The sequence below is a fragment of the Micropterus salmoides genome, unplaced genomic scaffold, assembly GCF_014851395.1.
Source record: "Micropterus salmoides isolate LMB-PRFRI ecotype aquatic unplaced genomic scaffold, ASM1485139v1 Ms_hic_scaffold_603, whole genome shotgun sequence".
In the NCBI taxonomy this organism is placed as follows: Eukaryota; Metazoa; Chordata; class Actinopteri; order Centrarchiformes; family Centrarchidae; genus Micropterus; species Micropterus salmoides.
The window spans coordinates 1-16,409 of NW_024044353.1; the positions used below are offsets into that span (position 1 = coordinate 1).

Genomic DNA, 16,409 nt, shown 5'->3' on the forward strand with positions numbered 1-16,409 from the left:
CTCCACACACTAAACACGTTAATGTCCTTTTGTTGTGATAATAAAGGTTTCAGTCTGTCCCTGTCCTCCTGTCCTTCTTTAAACAGACTTCTACAGTTCTGTGGTCCAGGATTAGCTTAGCTTAGCACAAAGACTGGAAGCAGGGGGAAACTGCTAGCCTTGTTTGGTTTTCTGTTGGCTTCTGTTAAAGAACCTGTTTGAATCTGAGGGCTCCTGCCTGAAGGCCAGAGAGCGGCTCTGTCCTGCTTCATTACTACACTTTAAACAGATCAGACACAGTCATCTGGTGGAAACAAACTCCAGTCGCTGTCGCCAGTGATGCATAAACTCGTATGCAACTACGCCGTAGGCTACGCACGTAGCCATGCATTTATACCTGTGCGTCGGTGTCCCCGTCATTCTGCTATTACACCCCCAAACACTCATCGGCAGTAGCGCTACAGCGTCCACTGGGTTGACTTTTGCCGGTCGAGCAGGCTAACTTCCGGTTTAGCCCTTCGCTAACGTAAATGGGGGTAAAATTGTCTACGTGCGGCTGGTTTAGCCTTTTCAAATGTTACTGAGCGAATGGATCACATTCCAATAGTGAAACGAGTCATTTCGTTTGGGTTGTGACGGGTCAAATATATTGATCCCCCTTGTTATAGTCGTCGTTTTGACCGCTAGTAAGTTACTTTAAAGCACGGGGTACTTCTCGTCGGCTCAAAAGCATTGCGAGGCAAGCTACATTTTTGGAGGTGCCCCTGTTGTTTTTATTTAATTATTTGAGAGAGTAGTTTTTTTTGTTTTAAATATATCCAGAGTCTGTACTGTACAGCCTGATGTGAGAGCTGTTTCACAAAAGCAGAATTTAGAAATCCAGGTTCCTTGCAACGTAGGCTTAACGCACCAGGTATGTTTACTTCTGTTTGGCGGTTGTGTCACAGGTGTTGCCCAATCAGCTGCGGCAAGTTTGTGTAAACAACGGCAGGAAAATAAAGTGTGCTTGTGTACACAACGGTGTGTTTCGAGGCACCACGGTTTCCGTTGAAAAAGCGACAATGTCGAGCCAGGTAAATCAGATGAATTCCTGTCAACAGCTTTCTTCAAGAGACAACCCGGTTGTTCACAGATTTACTGATGCTGAAATGGAAAAGAATAAACTTTAAACACAGTGAGAAACCACAAATAAAGGTTTAAATAAATAAATAATAAAGAGGATTTTAAAAAAAGAAACATGGCCGCTACAGCTAATAAAACGGTAAAGAGGTGAAACAGCCCTCAGGAGACTAAAACTAACCTCCCAGCTCTAACACAAAACAAAGGGTTTGGTTTGCTGCTGTCAGACCGCTGGAAACCTGATATTTTAAAGACCAGATGTTTTGAATGAACCAATCAGCAGCAGCCACTCCCAGGCTGTACTGTGAATCCAGCCAATCATAAAGAGACACCTTTAGGACACGCAGAGATCCTCTCAGGCACAGAGCACCCACTCCAACACAAACACAGGTTAGGAAAATATCGTTTTGCAAGACGAAAAGGAAAATATTCTTACATGAGATCCATTGTCTCTCTGCGCTATTTTATTATTTAATACTTCTTAATTTTTCTTAATTTCTCAATTACATGATCTGAAATGAAACAAAAATAAATTTCTTTCCAGATACTCTTCACATTACCTGACTTCCTCCTTCCCTTACTGTAAATGTTACAAAACTGTTCAAATTGAAAGTAAAGTTTTCTCAGAGGTCAGCAGATTATCAGGAGGAGGAAAGGGACAGCTGGCTGTGAACTCATGTCCTCACTGTGTTTCTGAAGACTTCCTTTAGTGAGAAGCAGATTAACTTTGTGCTTGTTGGAGTTTCTACAGGAAGATGAAGATGTTTGTGGTGTTTGTGATCCTCGTGCACGGTAAGATAACCTTCCTCCCTCTGATCTGATCATCACCTTTTAATCTGGGTTTCTGTCATCTTAACTAGGCTGTCACCAATAAAGTGAAATACTGACCAAGCGAACCGCAGAGGATGGCTAACAACACGCAATGTTCATACTTTCTTGCTTGACACTTTAACACGCGTGTTACGTGAGTAAATTAGTGCTTCAAAAATTCCAATTAATTAATATTAAGTTAATATTGATTATTGTGAAATTATTCAAATGAATGCAGTTTCATGTGATCTGATTTGAAGTGACTTCATGAGGAAGAAGAAATGCAGTTTAAATCCTTTTTATTTCTTTATTGTTTCATGATTGTACTGATGAAAAGTTGGACAGACTTCAGTGTTTAATGACATAAATCTCTGTCAGCTGTTTGTGTCTCTGACATTAAAATGTTTTCTTGAACAGAAAAGGCTTGTGTTTCCTGACGGCTTCAGTCATTTAGAGATTGATAAAGAAGTTTAGTTCTTGTGCAGATAATCAACAGGACTGAAGGTTCAGCTTTCTGTCTGTCAGTCTGAGACAGAAACTGGACCAACAGCTCTGACAAACATGAGGAAGCTGAAGCTCCTCCTCTTTCCTCAGAAGAGATCTGTGGTGATCTGGACTCATTCCAGAGAGCTGCTTTAACAAAGTCTGAACCTGAACTCTGAGAAATTTTCATACAAGATCATATTTGCAATGAGGAAACACTAGAGGCAGAGTAAGGTACTGAAAGAAAAAGAAAATAAAGATGAAGAATAACATACAGTAATAAAATAAACAACTACAATAAAGAGCATTACAAATATGAGAACAAGAGAATAAAATACAATAAAACAATGTATCAGTAAAACTAAAAAACTTAAATGAAGCCTGGGTAAACAGGTAGGTCTTTTGTTTGCTTTTAAAAATATCTCTGCTGCCCTCTGGAAGGCCGTTACAAAGACTTTGGTCATATTAAATAAAAGGACACCTCAACATCACTTTTCATCACGGGGACTTGGAGAGATAATTAACAGGCCTCTACCAGAGGACCTAAGGGTTCTGAAGGCTCATAAGCTAAAAGCAGATCTGATACACACTCACTCGCCACTTTATTAGGTACACCTGTTTAATTGCTAGTTAACACAAATAGCTAATCAGCCATTCACATGGCAGCAACTCAGTGTATTTAGGCATGTAGACGTGGTCAAACAGAGCATCATAATGGGGAAGAAAGGGGATTTAAGTGACTTTGAACGTGGCATGTTGTTGTGCCAGACTATGGAAGATTTTAGTGGACTTTAATGTTTGTAACCCACAGAAAACAATCACAAATGTATTCTACATAGGGCTGAAACAATTAATCGATTAAATAGATAAAATAGATAAATAAAATGCGACACAAATTCTTTGCATCGATGCTTCGTTTAATCCATGTAACTATACAGCACAGTGTTTCGCAGGAACATTTATTACTGTCGCACATCGCGCTTACGCTGTGAACACGACATGATTATAATGGAGCTGTTTGCAAAGTGGAGGAAGAGAGAGAAATAAGGGGACAAAGAAGAAGTGTCCAAAGTATGGGATTATTTCAAGCTAAAGAAAACAACAACACTGTAATGTTACAGTCCGTCCACCGTAAAACGAAACTTATGTCGCCTTGGCAACAGCATGACGCACCTGACCAGAAAGCAGTCGGTGTTCTGCCAGCGGACCACAACAAGGTAACAGTAACTTTCAGTTAACTAGCATTTAACTGAAATCATGATTGTTGAGTTGAAGCCAAAGTAAGCTGCAGTCCTCAGCTGAAAATGTGACCACGTGCGTTTGTTGTTCTCCTTTTTGGGCCGTGAGTTGTGACCTCAGGAGTCAGGAGTTAACTGCGTGTTGGGGAGCTGCACCTTTAACTCACCTCCAGCTCTCTCTGTTGCTCTGACGATCCCTGCTACCTGCGTGTGCTAATCCATCCTTTCATCCAGATTCTTTGTCTCTATAATTGGTGGTTTATAATAACAAACAACGGCTGTTTCGTGTGTAGGATCGCTCTTTTCCCGTTTGATATTTCACGTGTTTTCTTGACAAAATGTGGTTTGGAGACCAGTCGGGTGACACAGCTGTCAGCTCTTGTAGTGTGTGTGTGTGTGTGTGTGACCCCCTGTCACTGAACACCACAAGACTTCAAAAATGCTGTCAAGTTGTGCGAATGGCACGGCCATCAGCCGACGCTGAAAGTCGTGTAGTCTGCACGAGCCTTTAATATAACTTGTACTCTGGCTCCTTTTTTTCCTTGCATCTCTGTAAAACAGACTGGTTTGTTGGTAGTCACGGTGGAACCGCTTGAGTGTGTCAAGATGTTTGATCAGATGTTTGACAGTTTGATGGCAGGTAAGCTGCTCCTTTTCCTCAGTCTTTTCCGTTTTCCTTCTCTAGACAGTAGCTGTTTCTCAGTCTGCGTTCTTGTCTGTACTTGTGGACTTGTCAAAGATCATCAGTCGCAGCCCAAGTACTGTCCAATTCAAAGTGGCATCTAGCCAAGTACATTACATTTACTCATTTTAGCAGATGCTTTTATCCAAAGTGACTTACAATCTAGGAACAACTGACAAAAATACTAGTAAGAGCTCATAGCACATATCACATCAATTGGGTAAATACCTAGAGAAAGAAGTAAGATTTTAAAAAAATTTCAATCAATACAAAATCATTTTGAAGGGATAGAGGAAGAAGAGCATACAGTGCTTTGCGAAAGTATTCGTCCCCTTGAACTTTGACCTTTTGCCACATTTCAGGCTTCAAACATAAAGATATAAAACTGTAATTTTTTGTGAAGAATCAACAACAAGTGGGACACAATTATGAAGTGGAATGAAATTTATTGGATATTTCAAACTTTTTTAACAAATAAAAAACTGAAAAATTTGGCGTGCAAAATTATTCAGCCCCCTTAAGTTAATACTTTATAGCGCCACCTTTTGTTGCGATTACAGCTGTAAGTCGCTTGAAGTACGTCTCTATCAGTTTTGCACATCGAGAGACTGAAATTTTTGCCCATTCCTCCTTGCAAAACAGCTCGAGCTCAGTGAGGTTGGATGGAGAGCGTTTGTGAACAGCAGTTTTCAGTTCTTTCCACAGATTCTGGATTGGATTCAGGTCTGGACTTTGACTTGGCCATTCTAACACCTGGATATGTTTATTTGTGAACCATTCCAGTGTAGATTTTGCTTTATGTTCTGGATCTCGTCCCAGTCTCAGGTCTTTTGCAGACTCCATCAGGTTTTCTTCCAGAATGGTCCTGTATTTGGCTCCATCCATCTTCCCATCAATTTTAGCCATCTTCCCTGTCCCTGCTGAAGAAAAGCAGGACCAGACCACTTCTGGAGAGAGTTTGCTGCACTGAAAGTAAAGGGGCTGAATAATTTTGCACGCCCAATTTTTCAGTTTTTTATTTGTTAAAAAGGTTTGAAATATCCAATAAATTTTGTTCCACTTCATAATTGTGTCCCACTTGTTGTTGATTCTTCACAAAAAATTACAGTTTTATATCTTTATGTTTGAAGCCTGAAATGTGGCAAAAGGTCGAAAAGTTCAAGGGGGCCGAATACTTTCGCAAGGCACTGTAGTTAGGAGGTTAGGAGTTAGAGGTGTTATAAGAAGAAGTGTTCTCGGAAGAGATGAGTTTTCAAGAGCTTCTTGAAATTAGAGAAGGACGCCCCTGCTCTGATGGCGTGTGGTAGCTCGTTCCACCATCGTGGTGTCACAGATAAGAACAGCCGGGACTGGGATTGCTTTGTGTGAAGCAATGGCACAGCCAGGCGGCGTTCGTTGGACAAGCATAGTGGCCAAGAAGGAACGTAAACTTTTATTATGGAGTTTAGGTAGTCAGTAAGTCACTCTGTATACAAGCATTAGTGACTTGAATCTGATTCTGGAGGCCATAGGGAGTCAGTGGAGGTCACTGAGTAATGGAGTGACATGAGTCCTTTTGGGCTGATCAAAAACCAGATGCTGCATTCTGAACCATTTGTAGGGGTTTCACTGCACAAGCTGGAAGTGGAATGTAATCAAGGCTAGTGATAACCATGGCCTGTACCAGAAGCTGGTGGTATACTTAGTGAGGTAGGGCCTTATTTTTCTGATGTTGTATAGAGCAAAGCGGCACGGTTGAGAGACAGCAGCAACATGGTCTGAAATGGACACCCAAGTTTCTCACCACCCTGGTTGGAGTGATGGTTGAGGAGTCAATTTGTAGTTTAATGTTATGGTGGATAAATTGCTTGGCTGAAATGACCAAGAGTTCAGTCTTATAGAGGTTTAGCTGAAGGTGGCAAGCCTTCATCCATGCACATATGTCTGAGAGACAGTCCGTGATCTACGCCGAGACTGTGGAGTCGTCTGGCGGGAAGGATAGGTAGAGCTGCGTATCATCTGCGTAGCAGTGATAAAAGAAGCCGTGCGAGTGAATGATTGGCCCCAGTGAGGTGGTGTAAATTGAGAAGAGAAGGGGCCCTAGCACTGAGCCTTGGGGCACCCCTGTGGAGAGGCAGTGGGAGGAGGATAATTGTCCTTGCCTCAAAACATTGTAGGAACGCCCCGAGATGTTGGATTCAAACCACAGGAGTACTTTACTCGAGATGTCCATTGATGAGAGTGCAGATAGCAGGATCCTGTGATTGACGGTATGAAAGGCAGCTGATGGGTCAAGCAGGATAAGAACTGAGGATTGGGCTGTAGCTTAAGCTGACCTTAGGGCTTCTGTTACAGACAAAAGAACTGTTTCAGTAGAGTGGGCACTCTTAAAACCAGACTGATATGGATCTAGGAGGTCCTTCCATGAAAGGAATTTTGAGACCTGTATGAAGACTGCCCGTTCGATAGTTTTGGATAAAAATGGTAGAAGAGAAACTGGCCGATAGTTCTCAACTTGAGTTGGGTCGAGTGAGGGCTTTTTAAGCAAGGGTGTAACGAGAGCCCTTTTGAAAGTGGTTGGGAAAGTTCCTGAAGCCAGACAAGTATTTATCACATGAGTGATTGCCGGTTAGATATGGCTTGGAGGAGATTCGAAGGAATCGGGTCCAGTGGGCATGTAGTTGGACGGCTATGGGTCAGGAGTTCTGATACTTCGCTCTCCGTGAGAAGAGTAAACGAGGATAGTAAAGTGCCAGAGGAAAAGATGTATAGGACTGCTACATGTTAGCCTTGGGTTGAGCCTTTTGCACCATTTCCCGTTTTCCGGTGCCCTGTTCACACAGTGGGTGCTGACCAGGCCAGGAATAGAATGGTTGATTTTGAGTGATTTAGAGAATTGGCTTGTTATAGCCATCACAAAGGTATCAGCAGACAAGTCTGTGGGTGGTGGAGGTGGAGGAGGATTTAGTAGTGCTTTGAAAGTGGAAAATAATTTCCTTGAGTCAATGGCACTGCTAATTCTGTCATTATAGAATGACATGGTTCTAGGTCACACAGGTAGACTCGTTGGTCTTTACCCAAGTAGACTCGCGCAGGTAGACTCGCAGGTCTTCACCCAAGTAGGTCTTCACACAGGGAGCCGACGCTTATGCTAATGCTTCAGTTTATAGGTTTCATAGAAGTAGTATGAGTCTAATTGCATACAGGTGTTGTGCATTAAGACTGATTGCACCCAGCTGAGATCGCCCTCCAAATTACAAAGACAAAAGGTTGGTTTCAGAAGGAGGGACAACACACCCAGTTGTTTGAGCTCGCTCAGCCAGATTCTAGTGGAATGCTCAGTGAAGTGCAAAGTGATAGCACATCAAGAGTAAGAAAATAGAGTAAAATATTAACTCACTGCTGCAAACTTACTTGCCCAACAATTCAGTCAAATATCTGGATGTGTTCTTGCTCTGCCCGTTATACCGAGCCTGCATTGGGTGGTGACTTGTGTGGACTTCGGATAGCCAAGTATCCCAGAATGCATTTTGCACTAACAAGCAGAAATGGTTGAGGAGAAGTCTAGCAACTGTAAGTTACAATACTGCTGTTATTCTGTCACAGAGTGCAGTATTTTTTATGCGGTAATATAGTTGTTTAAACTCCAAATGTGTGGTTGATTTCTAAAGACAGAGCTGATTTGAAAATTTGCTACAAACTTTTCGGAGATGTGAGGTCCTGCCCACTAACGGGTCCGGCTGTCTTTCCAATTACTGGATGACGGACTGCGTGCTCCCGTTTCTGGAAGTTTGTACTCCCAAGCCGGACTTGCCAAGTCCCATTTTTGAAGTACAGGAGTCCAAACTTGGTAAATTCTGTATTGAGAAACAGACCCTCTTTTCCTTCACTTCACTATCCACTTCCGCCTGTGTTCTCAAAGGAAATCCAGAGGTATTTGATAAGTCAGGAGGGAAACCTGGCAAATGGTTGTTCCAGTCATAACAGAGTCTGTTTACGTGACCTTAAAATTCCAACATGAGCTAGAGGCATACTAGCTGGAACAGTGTTGACATTAGCATCTCAACAAAACATGAAAACGTGATAAAATGCCAGAAAACGCTGGATACAACGTGTCCCTGGGCAAGACATTGAACTCGTAGTTGCTCCAGAGGCCAAATGTATTGGGACACCCCTTCGAATCACTGAATTCCGGTGTTCCAATCACTTCTATGTCCAAAGGTGTGTAAAATCAAGCATGTAGTCATCCTGACAAACATTTGTAAAAGAATGGGTCGCTCTCAGGAGCTTAGTGAATTCAAGTGTTGTACGGTGATAGGTTACCAACTGTGCAAGTCCATTCGTGAAATTTCCTCACTACTAAATATTCCACGGTAATCTGTTAGTGGTATTATAACAAAGTGGAAGTGATGGGAACAACTGAAACTCTGCCACAAGTGGTAGGCCTCATAAAATCACACAGCAGGGTCAGCGGATGCTGAGGCACACCAACCCAAAAAGTCCCTAACTTTCTGCGGAGTCAGCAGCTACAGACCTCCAAATGTTGTGTGGCCTTCATGGGGGATTATGATGTGGGGTTTTGTCTCGGGTTGGGCTAGGCCCTTTAATTCCAGTGAAAGGAATTGTTAATGCTCCAACATACCAAGACATTTGGACAATTTCATGCTCCCAACTATATGCTATGCTATTGCAATTTTAAGTCTTTTTTTATAAAAGCGTCAGCTGAATGACTAATCATCATAATACAACAGTGTGACTATGCCTTTGGTGTGAGAGACCCGGGTTCAATCCCCCATTGTGACACATCCACCATTGTGTCCCTGAGCAAGACACTTAACCCCTAATTGCTCTAGAGGCGTGCGACCTCTGACATGTATAGCAATTGTAAGTAGCTTTGGATAAAAGCGTCAGCTAAATGAATAAATGTAAGGTAATTTAATTTGTATTCATGTATCTTGCAAATAGTTAAGAGTTCGTAGAAATTGGTAAAACAGAGAAACAGTAAAAAAATTTTTTGGTTTTGTTACATACACAAGTTGATGATTCCTATTTGTGGATCATGAAGAGTTTGTTTGTGGATTTTGAATATAATTGTAGATTGTAATTTGTGTTTAGCAAATTTTTATATCTATGTGTGACTCTACATTTTCATTGAATTAGATTGACATGGTGGTGGTGACGGCACAGTTTATAAGACACCTTTGTTGTGAGAGACCCGGGTTCAATTCCCACTGTGACCCATCGACCATTGTGTACCTGAGCAAGACGCTTAACCCCTAGTTGCTCCAGAGGCGTGCGACCTCTGAAGTGTGTGAAGTCGCTTTGGGATAAATAAAATTAATAATTGCGAATGTGATTGATTTACCCCCATAGAATAAGACATGAAATATGATTCAACCTCTCTGTCTGTGTGACCTCAAAGTTTCCCACCATGCCTTAGCTGTGGAGCTGTTGAGGGGGAGGAGTTTGTCCTGCTGCCCTGTGGGTATCAGACTTTTGACATGGACAACCCCACAGTGGTGTGGAGCCGCTACGATCTCAATCCTCCAACCGTCCACCAGCGTCAGCAGGAAGGTGATGAACTTAAAGACCAAAACCAGCTTTACAGCGGCCGAACATCCATGATGACTGACGCTCTGGAAACTGGAGACCTCAGCCTCACTCTGACGAAACTCCAGCTCTCTGACACGGCAGTTACACCTGCACCGTCAGAGAGTTAGGAGGACAAAAGAGACAACGGAGAGTGAGAAACATACAGTTGAAGGTCAAAGGTCAGCAACACATTAACACCTGCTGTAGATATAGGTCAGAGGTCAGTGATGCTGTGATTGAACCTCTCTGTCTGTGTGACCTCACAGTTTCCCAGCATGCCTTATCTGTGGAGCTGTATGAGGGGGAGGAGTTTGTCCTGCTGCCCTGTGAGTATCACACCTTTGACCTGAAAGACCCCACAGTGGTGTGGATCCGCTACGATCTCAATCCTCCAACCGTCCACCAGCGTCAGCAGGAAGGTGATGAACTTAAAGACCAAAACCAGCTTTACAGCGGCCGAACATCCATGATGACTGACGCTCTGGAAACTGGAGACCTCAGCCTCAACCTGACAAAACTCCAGCTCTCTGACAGCGGCAGCTACACCTGCACCGTCAGATGGTTAGGACGACAACGGAGAGTGAGAGAGATACAGCTGCAGGTCAAAGGTCAGCAACAAACCCTAACACTGCTGTAGATACAGGTCAGAGGTCAGAGGTCATGTTTTATGTTTCTGGTTCCCACAGAACGATTTCCATCCTGGGCCAAAGTTCTCCTGGTTCTCCTGGTTCTCCTGGTTGTTGGTCTTGTTGCTGGGGGTCTTCTGGTACATTTCCGGCACTATTTCATGTCAGGTATGTCACACTACAGCATATGAAGGTGTAATTGGAGCAGAACAGCTGAACACCTGTGACAGTGGAACCTGTAGATGTAGAAAATAGTCCCACATGTGTTTCAGTGATACTGAAGTCACAAGGAAACAAAAGTTTTCCATTCTCCACAGCCGCTCTTCTCAAGTTCTTAATATTAGGGCTAGCCCGAATTTCATTTTTTGAGCTTCGAAACTTCATAGTAATTAACAGCAAATGGCACAATGAATAAGACTATGACTTCGGTGTGAGAGACCCGGGTTCAATCCCCCACTGTGACCCATCCACAGTTATGTCCCTGAGCAAGACACTTAGGCCCCGTCCACACTACTGTGTTTTCGAATTAAAACGGAGACCTTCTGCTAAGTTTGCACCTCCCGTCCAGACTATAACGACGAAGACCTAAAACGAGAAGTTTGGAAACACTGCCGACCCCGTTTTGCATTTCAAAACTTCAGAGGGTGTTTTAGTGAAGACGGGCCAAAACGGAGGACCATAGAAACGATGACGCGGTTACTCACACTCGGCTCTCTGATTGGGTCTTGCAAAGAAGAAACACGATGCTACTGACCAGGTTTTTGATATCGTATTGTTATTAAAATATTATATCTTGTATACTTGTACACTTGTAATGTGCTTGTTGCCGTTTACTTAGCAACGACCGCCACCACACTCCCTGTTACATTCAGTAACAGTCCCAGCTCGTCATTGGTGCATGCAAAAAAAACAAAAAACACTGGTCTGATGCTTCGTCTGTATTTATTTATTCCTTCGCCAAATCTTCTGTAACTATGGAATAGACTATCTGCTTCATGTTTACACTGGCACGCGCATGCCCAGTGCACCTGAATGGGCCCTAGCTGTGCGTTTTCAGTCATTTTAATGTAGACAAGGATCAACTCCAAAATGCAGCTAAAAAGCTGATGTAAACAGAGATCATATTCGTTTTAATTCTGTTTCAGAGTAGTGTGGGGCATTAAAGTTGCTCCAGAGGCATGCAACCTCTGACATGTATAGCAATTGTAAGTTGCTTTGGATAAACTTAAATGAATAAATGTAATGTAAAGAGCACAATCCAGGAATAGTTTAGTCGGACGGGGGTCCAGGGAGAGAGTGCACGGGATGAGCGTTTTCTACAGTTTAGCTACTTATTAATTTTAAAATGTAGGAAATTTGACTGTTTTGATCTGTAATAAAATTAAGAAATAGTATAATCGCCGGCGTTAATGGAGCCATAAATCCACAAGTCCCTGAGGACAGTAATGTTAGCTGGGAACATGACAAAGTATGTAGAATGTAGACAATGGTATTCAACTTTTTTCTACTCATTAAATGCAGCAACTTCACATTACTGAATCTAAAACCAAACTGAAAGGCAGTCAAAGTTAGAGACCAGAGAACTCAAACTGGAAATGCAGAGAACAAACTATCCCTGATGCAGGAATGTTGTTGCTGCAGAACAGGTGTTCTGTCGATGTGTGCTACCTATTGAGTTGTGCTACTTAGCAGTTCTGCGCATGCACATGACCATTAAGCGTGACCCACTTCCACGCCCATAAATCTGTGTACCCTTACCGTTGAGACAGTGGCTGATCATGAGCAATATCCAATACAATTACAGTTAAGTCTATCTGAATAGGCTACTCCTGAAATCTTAAATAAAGATGTTGTAGTATTTCAACATGCATCTCCTTACAGTACACATGGAGTGAGTAGTGGTGCAATATAAAATGATTCTGTAGTGGGAGCATTATTTGATCGGGGATATTAGTTAATCAGAATACGCTGCCCTTGAAAACAGATGTTGTCGTCATACTGGGAGTTGGCCTGTACTGTGTGTTATACCTTTATGGGATTGGATATGGGAACACAGCATTTTTCGGTAGGGCAGCATATATCGTCACAACACGCGCGTCTTCTAGTTAACCTTCATGTTTCTTCCAAGAAGGAAAGCTGAAAGTCTCCAGTTTCCTCCCTGAACGTTTTTTAGAATCATGACAGAAAATCAAAACACAGCCTCCAGCTCATACAGAAATACAGCAGGATCGAGCACAATCCTTTCAATATGTATGGTTGTTGTTTGTCTGTCTTTTGTTTTTTAGATTATATTTTCCACTTCAGTTTTATATCGTTTTCCACAATATTCTCCTGACTCCTGGGTTAAAGTTCTGATAAAACATGTGGACAAACAATTACACTTTCTTAATTCATCTATACAGTATATTAATAAGTAAAATCAAAACATACCACAAAAGGTCAATGAATCTTCGCCAGATGTGACAGTGCAACTCAGATACAGAACAATCCTACTCCAAATTGCAGCTGGATCAGCTGGATCCTTGGTGCATCTGGGGAAAAATAAGGAAAGAAAGGACACAAAACGATTTACTGACAAAATTCTTTAGAAAGTAGGTTTTCATTTTTTACCATGTCTAATCAAACTCTATTTAAATGGTCTGTACCTTGCTAGTGCTATCTACCAAATGAAATAGCATGTGCATTGGTTACCTTCTCACAAATCCTGAGTTGTCATCTGTGAGTGAAGAATGATGAACTGGGCGATGCATGACGAGGGGACGATGACTGGAGTTACAGGCTAACCTGGTCCTCTCTGGCTAATGAGTGAACATGACAGTTTGCTCAGTCACTTCACTCAGTGCAGTGTTCATTTACTTCTCATGCCAAGTTTGTTTGAGCTTTACACTTGCTGACAACACTAATTCCATACTAGCAACACACAGTAAAGTCCTGATACTGCATTGAAATAGATGCTAACAGCGATTAGCATCACACTACAGCTTGATGAAACACTACAAAACACACAGAGAGAGCTTTTCACCTTCTACAATATGTCCGTTACCCGGTGGATAAAACTCTTTATGGACATAAGTTACTCTCAGGCTGCTTATGTGTAACGGCTGGCCAGGTCTCTGTCACATGTTATCCTGTGAAGTCACTACAGGGTTTCTTTACATCCCGCCCCTCTACCTTTTCTGATTGGCTGACAAGTTCGTAACAACTAATGCAATTAACAAAATGTCAAGATAGACAGCCATATCCCCTCTGGGGTTAGGTTTTGCACTAACAGCTAAATTATATGTAAAAAAACAAAGAAAAACAATTTGAATTTCAACTAACTTTGTTAACCCAGTGAAAAAAATATTCATTTATCTGCCTAAAGCATCATTTAATCCACTATGCACTGTATTAAACTATGTTAGTTACAGTCCATTTTACATTAGGTTGTTACAGAAAATTACAGGGAAAATATTTACTTACCTGACATCATGAGTTCAATCTGACCAAACAGATCCCGTGTGACCCTTCCTCTTCCATTCTTGTCTTTTGATCTGCATTGACATTACACAACTCAAATTTGATCCTGATAAGAATTTGGCAGGCAGATTATCCAGGTGACAGCCATTACTAACAGTGCGGAGCAGCAGCAACACACCTAAACCAACCAATTCTATATTTTCAAACTTGACCAGCGAGAGGCGCACACAGATGTCGTTGGCCAGTTTCCTGAATGACCAATCATGCTCAAAGCAACATGGTGAAACACTGTTTCAGCATGGCAACTATAAAAGATGACTTGTTTGAAAAGACAGAATATGTTAATTTAAACACACATACACAGAGTACAGTATATACCATATACATTTCCACACTTAAGTTTTTAAGGCCCATTTAAGTATTTCAGTGTAAAAGAACACATATACAATTAATAAGACTTACCTTAAAAAGTTGTAATGAGCTACAAATTTATTTACAGATTCTTATCGTCATTTCTTGCATACATTTGTATGTAATTTTAAAAAAACAGATACAAACTGTATAAATAATTATTTATACAAAGTCATTTTTCCATAACAAAATGAGAAATAAATGTAATAATTTGTCATTATTGATAATTCACGGAAACTAATAGTTGGATTGTTAATTTACAAGGTAGCATCCGTCACTTTACAAAGTTCTGCATGTCATTTTTCAAAAAATTCAAGAAACAAAAAATTTTTATAATAACAAGTTATTTTCCATTAAATTAGGATTTGTTTTACAGTGTAGTTCAAATAAAAGTCTACTGGTGTTCAGCACTTAGATGCTTTTAAGGTGAAGCTACAGCAGCAGGAAATGCTCACTTTGCATTAGCAGCAACTTAATACTGCAGTTTTTCACTCGGTAATACTGCAGATATCTAAATACTGCAGTACTTTGATCAGTGGGTGTTACGACCCAGTTCGTTAAGGTAAGGCAGTAACAAGTGATTTGGGATTGAAATGAAGGTGGTAAAGGACAACTGAATTCTGGTTAAAGTCAGAGGTTTAATTAAACGAGTTGACTCAAGAAAACACAACAAAAAGAGGCTATATAGGTACTGACAACAAAAAGTCTTGTCCAAGGACAGTCACTCTGCTCAAAAAACACTAAAGAACAAAAGGAGGTCAGCACATATATGCTTTACAATAATGCAAAGTAAACAAACAACAATGCTCAAACAAAAGAGCGCCCAACACTTGGTTGTTGTGGGACTCACACAGCTGGGATTTGCATGACAGTCAGAAGCACTCAGCCAGTGGCCAGTGGACCAGTTACCTCATTAGACGATAGATAGTGACTGAACAGACATTTATTTAATGAAAACCTTCAGATTCTAACTTTAATAAAGATTTGATTGAGTCCATCTGACAATAATACTCAGTGATTTAATAAACAGTCAGTTGTGCTGTTGATTGTAGAGACACCAAAGACAACACTGTCTCTGTTAGATGGAACAATGGGACATATTTCAGAGTTCCTGCTGCTGTCTGTACAGCTGATGTTGTGCTTTGTTGTCCTCTCAGTCTACCAGGTGGAGGTGGATTCAGAGGTGGAGTCTGTCCTGCTGCCCTGCAAAACCAGAGTTCACCTGCCTGAAGACGGCACAGTGGAGTGGAGGAACAGATACAACTGGAAGGTCCACGTATATAAGAACGGCTCTGACCAGCCTGAAGAACAGCACATTCGTTACAGAGACCGAACAGAGATGAAGAGAAACCTGCAGAGACCTGGAGACCTCAGTCTGACCCTGAAATACCCCACAGACATAGACAGAGACACCTACACCTGCACCGTCTACAGCAGGGAGGGAGACATCCTGATGAAGAAACAAGTCCTGCTGGAGGTCAAAGGTCAGTGCTGTAGCCTAAATAGTGAGCGTTGCGTCTCCTTCACTCTAGTGAAGAACTTTGTGTGTGGCTGTGACATGAGGTTACTGTCTGTGCAAACACATGAAACACGACACAGTGCAGCTGCTCGGCCCCAGTTACTGGTCAGGGAAGCGAAAACAAAATTGCCTGTTTCAGTCCCCACTGATCAATCTGCACATCTCTAGCTGTAGAAGGTGACTTACAGTCCAACAAGCTGGTAAACAAGCTAGCTGATGTTATAACATCGTGGGCTCGTGGAAAAATGATCAGTTATCAGGATTAATTTCTTAATGACTCAGCATCATCTGTATTAAAGACTAAAGAATGAGTTCATCTGATGTTTAAAGTGAATAAAACAGCCCTGCCAGTCTGCTTAACATTACTGCAGTTTCACAACTACTGAAGGATCAAACTGGTTTTCTGCCACCGGACTCCTGAGAGGGAAAGCAGGCAGAGGACCAAACCACTGTGAGGCAAGAGAGGGGGACTCAAAATGTTTCGAAACTTAAAACACACTTTTACTGCCCTG

At 41.8% G+C, this 16,409-nt stretch overlaps 1 protein-coding gene across 1 annotated transcript; it reads left to right on the forward strand.

Moving 5' to 3' along the window:
• The first annotated feature begins 1,713 nt into the window (after positions 1-1,713).
• LOC119890899 lies at positions 1,714-16,065 on the forward strand. The gene is made up of 4 exons (XM_038702313.1): positions 1,714-1,890; positions 10,149-10,490; positions 10,569-10,676; positions 15,536-16,065. The coding sequence occupies exons 1-4, from the start codon at positions 1,854-1,856 to the stop codon at positions 16,063-16,065; spliced, it is 1,017 nt and encodes a 338-aa protein (XP_038558241.1). The 5' UTR covers positions 1,714-1,853.
• The last annotated feature ends 344 nt before the right edge of the window (positions 16,066-16,409 follow it).

Excerpts from the sequence above, each read along its gene's own strand:
- LOC119890899 (XM_038702313.1), top strand. The coding sequence starts at position 1,854 with ATGAAGATGTTTGTGGTGTTTGTGATCCTCGTGCACG. Across the intron at positions 1,891-10,148 it reads GTTTGTGATCCTCGTGCACG|TTTCCCAGCATGCCTTATCT; the intron begins GTAAGATAACCT and ends GTGACCTCACAG. Across the intron at positions 10,491-10,568 it reads GATACAGCTGCAGGTCAAAG|AACGATTTCCATCCTGGGCC; the intron begins GTCAGCAACAAA and ends TGGTTCCCACAG.